Below are 11,510 nucleotides of genomic sequence, written 5' to 3'. Positions count from 1 at the left end.
AAAATTGTTGCTATAAGACATGAAATCTGAGCATCAAATGCAACGTTCATATATGTTATATATACCAGGCCCCTTAAACAAAGGGGAGCGTTAAGAATTACGTCCAAGAGATCATTATTACGTAAGTGTTTAACCTTATTACCTTCTCCAGAAACGTTGTAATGGAGCGATATCAATAATTTCGACTCATGAAATATCTAACCCAACAAGTGAAATAACGTGACCTGACGAGACGAAAGTCAAAGAAGACAAAGAAGAGAGGACAAAACTCATCACGTGACATGTCAATGGCGCCTCAAGAAAGGATACGTGGCGGCGCCGGAACAACAACAACTTGTGGTGTAACTGGGGGTGGTGCCCTCACGATGATTCGTCGGGGTGGGGCGGGGGCCGGGAGGATGATTGGCCTGGGGGGTGGAGGGGCTGGTGCGGGCAGGAATTGTGGTACAGCCTGTGGGGGATAAGGTTGAGGTGGTAGTAACGGGTTTGCTGGGTAGACCATCTGGGGTCTACCTAAGGCGTCCACAGGAACGAAGGCGTATCTCTGGTATGTTGGTGGCATGGCTGCGCCAGTAGGAATGGCGTGGGCGGCCGGCCATTGTGAAGCGGCAGCCTGGCGCCGACGACGTGTCGGCTTGGCACCTTCTGTTAGACACACGACACACAGCAACACGACAATGGCAGACACCACGATATGGGACGTCATCTGCCAAACAGATAAAGAGAATGAGTGATTATAATTGGACACATTTCAACAGGAATCTCGTGAGGGCTGATGTATTACATGGCATTTTCGCAATATCTAAGTATACCTACCACTTCGACACACCCTACTGGAGTAAGTCCACCTCTTTGACGGAAACGCATGGCGATTATCATTTATGATTAATATTCATTTCACTTACAGCGCATTGCCGCTCTCTACGCTCGATTTACATTACTGTCAACACTAGAAAACTTAACTTTCGGAGCCTGTGTGACGCACACTGACTTGCTGAGGCTTAGCGTCGCCATTAATATCCTCGTGCAGACAAATTTTCAGTATTTGTCAATAAATTTTTTCAGATAAATGTTATTTCGCATGCGCCGCCTTCCATGCTAGTTAATATTCCTTCATTTATGTAGTAATTCAGCGTAACATATTGTAATTTACTGCAGTTGCCTGGAAAAAAAGAATATACATTGCAAATGTGGAAACAAAAGTGCCGATAAAATAAAATGCCTGTTTAAAGAACTGACTTGCAGATCTGTAAATTCTAGGCCAATGTAATTCATGTCATAGCTGTTTTTAGGGAAGTAAATTATGAGCAATCAGTTTTTTTTCATTCACATTTTAAATAACACATGGTAACACTTTTTTTCTTATCATTGACAGTCTTATCCAAAACAGGAGTTAAAGATAAAAAGCCTGTAATCTAGTTTGCTCCGTCCAGGCTTTGTCCGATTTCCCTCCACAAAATAAACATGACGGCTGACATGAAAGCATGTAAAACTGAGAAATATTCTCAACCGACACCGAAACAGTTCGTGCTGGATTTGAACACGCGACACCCAAACAGCTCGTGCTGGATTTGAACACGCGACACCCAAACAATGGCAGCCAATCAGTGATTTAGTCGTTTGAGCCAGAAATAATTGGTTGACTTTTACAGTCAACCCATTACAGGAAACAAGTTAGGGTTGGGTTATGTTCTGATTAGAAAATCACCTTTAAATGAAACTTATGTCAACATATCATAATAAAATGCAGGCTATTAATAAAAGAGAATTGAAATTAGCATGGATTTAATTAAACTTGGCAAATGATTAAACGACTGGTTAATTATTTCCAGTGTCTTATTGATAATCTATGTTTTTTCTGTCATGACAACTGAAAGGTGTCTTTGTCAGTTCTTAATTAGATCATTATGCGGCATGACCATTAAGACACGACGTATGCAAATGAGATTGACAATTAATATAGCAGCTTTCGCCTTTAGTTTGATCCATATTTCATAAGCTAACAAGGGCGGATATCCTCTAAGGACGACGTTGAAATTACGTAAAATGACAACTTCGATTCACAGGTTCCGTTATTTTCACTGGTAATTCGGTTTTCATCTCCGCCACTTTGATCTATAAAATTAATTTGTACTGCACATAAAACCTGCTATGCAAGCGCCCCGGATAACGCCCACGTTACCCAATTCCAAATACCATGGACACAGTTCACTGGACTGCCGTCGACAAATAAAATTATTAAATTTTAAGCAACTTGAAAATGTTGTATACTTTTTTTTTGCAACATAAATGGCGCTGGTATTTATAAGCTTTCTATTTCATCGTTTGAAACACACCAAGTTCATCCAGGTGTATAGTTATGATTTATGCAGAAATGTGCTTTGCAATTCTATGGCTCTGTATAGTTTAATAGCACTGAGAAAAACACCATACGACCTGCAGGAATAATTGCAGCCTACGAGCTACCTATAAGTCACGAATATTCTTAACAGTATAAAGTGTATGTCATGAGAAATGCATCGTTTCCGGTGATCCCGCTCAATCAATTTTACATGCATGAACTCACAAAGTGGTCACTGGGATATGACCATTCAATAAGATATTGAATACGTTTAGAGCAGAGTTAGTTGAATCAAAACAGCAACAACACCATAAAATGCACAAGACCCCTCATTTTTCATTTTGAACAGTTTAATTTAAAATGAATCTATTTTCCCTAGGATAAGCGTGAAAATGAAGGCCCAACTTAAGATTGGAGTCTCGTATAAATCCCCAACTAAATCATTATGTGTGGATATTTTGGGAGCGTGGGATCATCACGAGGTAGAACTATGAACTACCTGAAAATAACCATAAAAAGAGCAACAAACTATACAGACAGAAAAAAGGAGTGTGCAAACTAAGATTTAGATCCGCAGATTTCTTCATCTGTGTTCGTCCATGCCCTATGTGCAAATTCACACTGGACCCCAGGCCGCTGCGGGGGCCTAATGGTTTGAGTCGAGAGACCTGGAATCAGACTCAGTTCGGGTCACACAACTTTAAAAGTACTAATTGTAGCTGCCTTGCTTGACGCTAAGCACTTACAGATTAGGGCAAGGTAACATTGCTTTATTTCCTGGTGTCAGCATAATGTGACGGTGTAGGGTGTCACGTCTGGTGTCTTCGGCATGACACTTCAGTGGCGCCAGGGCATTGGCAGCATGGATCTGCCCTGACACAAGAAGACACAATATATATACACACACCTGATGGCTAATTAATAATGCACAATTGTTAAGTACGACGTAAAACCCCATGCATACATACGTAAACAGAATCCGCAAAGCGAATAAAAGCACAATGTATATTAGCGGGGACTGACAAGCTACAAAAAGGGGGTTAAAATCTCAATAAAACACATAGGTTCCTGTTGTGCTGTTATAGTGACTATATATAGGACCTAAGTGTTTTATGAGCAGATATGCGACAAGTCTTACGTGCTACAGAAAAAAAGAAGCAACAAAAAAAAAGGAAAGTAAGGAAAAAAAAACGTGGGCCGCATTGTTAAAGCTGGGGGAGTTTTACAAGTTCACAGATCGAACACTTTTGCAATAAAGGCATACAAGCTCACCAAACCTATAGCAGAATTTTAGTGGCGTCGTCAACAAACCTCACCTTTAAGTTTTCTTCTTTAGCGCTGCACAGTTTTAAAAATACAGTGTCCACGTCGGTGTGTCTGGTGACTGCAAAGCTGGGAGGAGATCGGTTATGATTTTATAGTCAGTTCAGGCCCCATCCCCGTATGCCGTTTGCTGGCTAATATGCACCAGTAATCACCCATAACGCCTTGAACATGAAATATATCCTCTCCTTTAATTACGGTAAATTTATTCAAATTTCATATTCAGTCGAGGATGTAATACGCTAGACTCGTGGTTTGCGATTACATAGAGGGCCGTGACTATGATAAAGATCTTTGATGTACTTACCCACCCCCCTTCCCAACAAACCCCACCTCACCCCAAATACAGAATTAACTATCATCGCAAGCGGCCTATGTGTCAAAGTGTGTTAAGTAATTTTAAGGTGAATGATGGTAAATCGAAGGATTGATTGATTGATTGATTGATTAATTGATTGATTGATTGATTGATGGTATGATTGTGACTTGACGCCGTACTCATGATAAAGATCACTTATACAATTAGTATCAGTTTAAAGGTTGAGAAAAAAAATGTAAACCATCGACGTTTGGACAGTCACTGACCACGTGTGACGTACCTGCACATCATATTACTAGAAGAGGAACGAATGATCCGCGCTAACTGCCCTATCACCCCCTTGGTCATATTAGTGTCTCCGTGCCTGGCTATTGTCTTAGTATAAGTTGTGATCTTGACCACGTGCATACATCAATTGTATTTTTTTTCTCCAGAATCAACCTTAGCCGTGCCTACTGAGGAATAAATATTGTAAAGGTTGAATTCCAATTCTAAATTCACCACAAACAAGGAGAGCAAGGTAATCTGTAAATTTCTTATAGCGATTGGAAAACAATTTCCTCCAGCCACTAGACAGCGGATCGCTCCCCGTTTTACATAACAGGGTGAACGAACGGCATATATAGAACGTTAAAGGAATTTAGTTATAAGGAAGATTCATACCAAATACATGTTTAATATGCATGAGATTTATGAATATTCAAATCCAAAACTAGGTCACATATTCACATATTACATCATTGGGCCTTAATAACGAAAGAGGGACGCACAACCGGTTATTATTTTATTACCACTTTATTACCACTATTATCACAAATTTTTGCTCTTTGATTATATAAATCCCGGTTTGTTTACCTCATAGCTGTTTTTATCAAATCATAATGGTCATAACCCAACTCTAGACTCGGTCATACGTTTGTATATCTATTACTGTAGAAAGAATATCGTAGTTATTATCAAAAGTGGTAAATACCTGCACCTCGCGATTTGTAAGTTTAATATATTGGCAAATATCTGAATTACATTGCAATAAAGCTGTTGTGATTTACGAGAAAATTAACTAAAACTGGATTCAGATAAAGAAAATGCACGTATCCTAATTGATTATAAATTTCGTTCATGACTAACTTGTCCATTTTTCTTGATTCTGAGAGTTGAATTAACTTTAGAAAGGTTTTCTTGAGGTTTGCTTCAAACATGGGATAATATTTTACTGGAAAATTATAAGTTTCAGCGCCAAAAATAATATCATTTTTGACAATTATTTGCCTTAAAAAATGCACCTGTGTAGGTCAATGTTTAGGTCATATAGGGTAAATCTTTTTAAACTCTCAACGTCATTTCAGATGGAATACAGGAAAGGTAACATAGTTGTCAGAGTAACAAACGTGTAGACTTGTCAATGTTTAGGATTACTGGGCTATACATACGCGCTGACTGTTAAAAAGTTCCTTTGGAGTGCGTCAAGGGGCGTCGCTCACGCAAGCCCTGTTCTTAACGTATGGTAATGTATGCTAATTATCTATGTTAAATTGAACAGACTGATAACAGGCAATGCATGTTGCATAAAATGAATAGATTTCACGATCCAGGTGCATCTAGTTAAGTTAGATATGCCATGCCTATTCAAGTATAACACGTGCTGGAACTCTTAACTAAGCCAGAATTCTACACTTTCACTGATCTGTTTATATAACACTTGTATATAAATTCACCGACCGCGTGCAAAACCTTACTATTGTTAGGTCGGAGAAAAACCAAGCTGGTCTGGATAATTTCTACAAGATACTAATTAACCCTCAATTAAGAACAAAGCAAACAGGGAAATAGATTGATCTTGTTTTTTTTTGAAGTCCGTGTCCTGCTTAGGTTGGACTGCTATTCACCGGACAACCGGCGTTCACATTTGACAGATGGGGTTTACACAGAGAGACAAATACTTAGTGATAAATAAACTTGATGGATTTGCAAGGTACTGGTACAGACGCACTGGCACGTCACTCACAAATTTTTGTAAAATATCCCCGAGGGAAATAACAAGGAGAACACTTAAAAAAGAAGTTACAAAAGAGAAAGAAAAAAAGAACCAAACGAAAAACAAAAAAAGAGCAAAAACAAAACACAAAACGTCAGTAAGTTAGTTCTTTCAAGAAGAAACCTCGCATATATCGGGTGACCTACGGCAGTCATACGATTTCTCGTGATTTTGAGACCTCGTCATTCAAGAGTGAATTGTCCTTAGTTTTCAATGCACAGGCGAAAGTCAAATCATCAAACAGAACCATGCACGTAGTCAGTATATGCCGTGATACCGTTCAACATCTTCAAGTCTTAACTGCATCATTTGAAGAAGCGGGGTAATGACCCAAGGGACTCTCACCAATGTGGTCGCTGTGAGTTCAAGTCCAGATCATGTTGACTTCCTCTTCGGCCGCACGTGTGAAGGTCTGCTAGCAATCTGCGGATGGTCGTGGGCTTTTCCTCCCACCACAATGCTGACCGACGTCGTAAAAGTGAAATATTATTGAGTACGGCGTAAAAGACGTATCAAATGAATAAATGAATAAATAAATCATGGGAAGAAAATCATTTGCCATTGTACGTTTGAACATAATTCCATACGTTAGATCTTTTGTTTGTGTATTGATTTCATATCTATATGTAACTGGATAAACAATAAACAATATTCACTAAGAATAAATAGGCTGGGACGAATTTACCCCCTACATTTGTATTTTTTTTATGCTATGGTAAATAAATCCTGTAACAAAGAATGCTTTTGTTATTTGAAATCAAGTTGAAAATTATTATTGCTGATGTATTCCGTTAAGTTCACTATCAACAGGAGCAGACAAAGAAATGTTGTCTAATCCGTATCCCATCTATTTTTAAAGAACCCCTCGGTGAAACACTGGCAATCCTTACTCGACATTGATTCGTTCTTTGGCCTAAAGGCACAATAAAGCACTGGATAACTCTAGTTTACGTTCCTCTAGAGTTCATAGTAATTGAGCACAACACATGCTTTGTGGAGTCGCTCCTTAAGGGTAAGATCATTCTTGAACAACAACAAGAAAATCAACACATATGATATGGCTGTGGTATTCTGTTCTTTCTGTCGGGATACATCTATATCAAGGGAAACGTTACCGTTTTGAACCACAAAGACACACAGACATATTTACGTTTAATACACGATCGGCTCGATGCTGCATGCTCTCAGTGTCTGCACGAGCCACGATTCTGCTGCATGCTCTCAGTGTCTGCATGAGCCCCGATTCTGCTGCATGCTCTCAGTGTCTGCATGAACCGCGATTCTGCTGCATGCTCTCTGTGTCTGCACGAGCCACGATTCTGCTGCATGCTCTCAGTTTCTGCATGAACCGCGATTCTGCTGCATGCTCTCAGTGTCTGCAAGAACCGCGATTCTGCTGTATGCTCTCAGTGTCTGCATGAACCGCGATTATGCTGCATGCTCTCAGTGTCCGCATGAGCCACGATTCTGCTGCATGCTCTCAGTGTCTGCATGAACTGCGATTATGCTGCATGCTCTCAGTGTCTGCATGAACCGCGACTCTGCTGCATGCTCTCAGTGTCTGCATGAACCGCGATTCTGCTGCATGCTCTCAGTGTCTGCATAAGCCACGATTCTGTTGCATTCTCTCAGTGTCTGCATGAGCCGCGACTCTGTTGCATGCTCTCAGTGTATGCAAGAACCGCGAATGTGCTGCATGATCTCAGTATCTGCATGAGCCGCGATTCTGCTGCATGCTCTCAGTGTCTGCATGAGCCGCGACTCTGTTGCATGCTCTCAGTGTATGCAAGAACCGCGAATGTGCTGCATGCTCTCATTATCTGCATGAACCGCGATTCTGCTACATGCTCTCAGTGTCTGCATGAGCCCCGATTCTGCTGCATGCTCTCTGTGTCTGCATGAGCCACGATTCCGCTGCATGCTCTCAGTGTCTGCATGAGCCACGATTCTGCTGCATGCTCTCAGTGTCTGCATGAGCCCCGATTCTGCTGCATGCTCTGAGTGTCTGCATGAACCGCGATTCTGCTGCATGCTCTGAGTGTCTGCATGAGCCACGATTCTGCTACATGCACTCAGTGTCTGCATGAACCGCGAATGTGCTGCATGCTCTCAGTGTCTGCAAGAACCGCGATTTTGCAGAAGGCTCTCAGTGTCTGCAAGAACCGCGATTCTGCTGCATGCTCTGAGTGTCTGCATGAAACGCGATTTTGCGTTGCGTGAACGTATATTCTAAGCCTGGTATCTGACACTATTTCCACATTATCGTTTGTTGAACGTGACAACACGGCATCTGAGTAACTGTACACTGGTGACATGTAATAATGACTTTTGGTCAGAACTTACCCGGAATTTTACACTATGACATACATGGAACTGTACTCTGAACTATCTGCTGGAAACCTAAGGATGGTTGTGGGTTTCCCTCGGGATCTGCTCGGTTTCATCCCGCCATTTTTTCTGAACTTAATTAATCTTGAAACATGGCATCACTCAGACAACATACATTCTATTAAAATTAACAGATTAATTTTTGGGTGTAGCTGAAAGTTTACACTAGGAAATGCATGGAACTTTATTCTAAACAATAAATGAACGTTTACTCTAAAACAAGCTGAAAGTTTTTCAAAAGAGCTGAAGCGCACAAAACCTTTACTATACATGGCTACTATAAATAGTAAATGTATCGGAATTTATATGTAATAAACAACTAGTGCATTAAGAAAGGAATTAATTTCTCCACGTACTTGGATCTCATGCGAGCGAGCTGCTGATCGTTACACGGTTATACAACATGTCGTGTCTAGCTAATTAACACGCTTAATTAACGTCTGCTTCTGATTTGCCCGCCATTTTTTTTTTTTTGGCTTTTTAAAGCTGAAAACCACTTAACTGAAGATTTTTTGGTTTTAAGGTGAGAGTTAAACAGGTAACCCCAGTTCATTTTCTTGTAATATGTTCCATATAATAATAGAAAACCACTTAACTTTTGTAATTGCATAATAAACACCAAATGAAATTTATTTATCACCAGTTATGTTTCACAACCTTTGTAGTCTCCTTAGAAATAAAAAAAGTCAACGAGTGAATGTTTTTATTGACATTATTTGAGACGGTGTGACATATAACACTTTAGCACAGTCTCTGTGGATAGAGGTAACAGCCTACATATTTCACGTTATAGCTTTTTTGTACAGGTTAGAAAAGGTAAAAGATTATAAAAAAAATCAACAACCAGCTGGCTTATATGGTTAAAGATCTGTTACTTGCTAGCTATAACCGTCCTTGACCAACGAATGGGATCGCCTTTTCGAATAGCTTTCTCATATTTGGACTAAGTTTTAAGTCATGACCGAGGTTTGTCAGGTACAGTGCCGGAATATAATGTCAGTGACTTACTCCGGTCACACCTTTTTACTCCACCCATCATCCAGACAAATAGAAATATGTTAAACGCTTGCAATCAATCAAGCAATCAATGCCACAAAAAGAATATTATACACATGTACCCGGCCATCATATTTTCCACAGTGTTGTAGTGTACTTTACCTAACATATCATCTTACACTAATTTTATGGCTGCGATATACTCATGTATACTCATGTATACTCAACATGGCTAATTCATCAATCTACCATTAACCTAGATTAGGGTCGAAATATATGTTGAGTTTCGATGTTCAAAATGTTCAAACGCCTCGTCAACAAACATTACAGAAGAATCTGTATAGTAAGCTGTACTCTTTAATCCAAAGGAGCAGGTCTTACGATCTGGGCTTTCGATTCGTCTTTGCACTGTGCTTAGATGTGCAGCGAATCAAAGATCAGGCTAAAATCAAACATCAGGAAAACATCTCCATTTCTCAACAGCAAGAATACCTACATTCTTTAAAACGACGAAAAACCAATATCAAAGAGAGCGAGAAGAATCCGTTGTCACAAGAACAAAGGAAGGTAGGCCAAAAAAGACATGGCTTCAAACAGCCATGATCACGTGACCTGACAAACTCGTCACGTGTATGCAAGCGTGAGGGAAGACACGACAGACGCTCATTTGACTTTAATAATTAGTCGATAGACCTACATGTGCATGTAGAAAATTGAATTTTATCGCGATGATTAGGTGTTATAAAAATTAAATGTGATTTTGTCAAACAATAAATAAGGAGGAAGGAAGCTGAGAAAGAAAACAAGCGAAAAATAATTTTACTTATTTTCTAGGCCTTATATATGTTGATCGCAGAGTTTAGCGATCCGTCAATGAAACAAATCAACAAAAAGCGGAATAATTCCGAAAACTTGCAATATCAAATGGACTGTCTCTTCGAGGTCTTACGCTGGGTCAAGGATAATCAATCTTTTATAAGTGCACCATTGTTGTTACAGAGCATAGGCTAGCTTTAACAAGCACCCGGGTGACACGAGATCGGAGTCGTGAGTGACAGTCCCTTCAGATAGCACCACAGACGTTATATCCGCTCTGTTATATTTTTTACGCAATTGAAGAACCTGTCTTGCACACATAGATGGCCAGCCGCAAAACTAACTATTAAAAAAAGGCATTATTTTAACAGCTATGCATGGACTGTAATTTAATCGCTGAAACAAAGAAAGCTCAAAATATCTTTTTTTTCTGTTACATTTAAAAAGAAAAGTCAGGGATATTTTTAACATCTTGAAGTAGCTTTGTTTTATACATAGATGAAACACCAAGAAATTATTGTGCTACGTTAAAATGCTTTTGTCTAACAGCTGTGCGTGCGCAATAATGTAATACGCAAAAAGAAAGTAAAAAAAAGTTTTTTTCATACAAATTTAAAACGAAGAAGAAAGTCTTTGATAGGGTTTAACCTCTCGGGGCAGGTGTCTTTCACACTTAACCGGCCCGTCAAGAACTGACTTAAGATATATACACTGCTCTCTTAAAACTGCTTATTCGAACAGCTATATGCGTAGCCTGTACTTTAATCGCAAAACAAAGGAAGTTCAAAAATATCTTTCTTTGTTTACATTGAAAACAAAGAAGAAAAGACAACGACATTTGTCTTTCACACTTACCTGGATAGCTAAGATCTTTCTCTCTATGAACATGTCGATGGCAGCTGTGTCATGTCCACGCCATCGGCCCTGTGATATTTTATAGTCATTGCTACGAAATCACCAATCAAATAAATCACACTGAAATAAAACACAAACCAAATAAATTACAAATCAAATAATCAAAGTATATGTCTCTGATGCTTTTCTTTGAAAGCGCAAATACAAGACAATCCCATATAACGATACCGTACAGCGAGCCTAAATTCTACATTATAGTTTAGCGATGGCATCTGCCTAAACCAACTCTCTACACCATATATGTACAGTCCTACAGTACATTTTAGTGTAAGTCTTAAACTTGTTTTGTTCACAGTGCTATTTTAAATTACCAAGGACTTATTTATGTATTTATTTGACTGATATTTTACGCCATACTCAAGCATACTTCACTTAGT

At 39.4% G+C, this 11,510-nt stretch overlaps 1 protein-coding gene across 1 annotated transcript; it reads right to left on the bottom strand.

Moving 5' to 3' along the window:
* Positions 1-295: 295 nt before the first annotated feature.
* LOC135463320 (uncharacterized) lies at positions 296-11,106 on the bottom strand. The gene is made up of 2 exons (XM_064740581.1): positions 11,074-11,106; positions 296-706 (listed from the first exon to the last, which is right to left on the bottom strand). Exons 1-2 carry the CDS (start codon positions 11,104-11,106, stop codon positions 296-298), a joined length of 444 nt encoding a protein of 147 aa, XP_064596651.1.
* Between the last annotated feature and the right edge of the window lie 404 nt (positions 11,107-11,510).

Source organism: Liolophura sinensis, chromosome 3 (genome assembly GCF_032854445.1).
Source record: "Liolophura sinensis isolate JHLJ2023 chromosome 3, CUHK_Ljap_v2, whole genome shotgun sequence".
NCBI lineage: Eukaryota > Metazoa > Mollusca > Polyplacophora > Chitonida > Chitonidae > Liolophura > Liolophura sinensis.
This window is presented reverse-complemented; position numbering and strand designations above follow the sequence as displayed.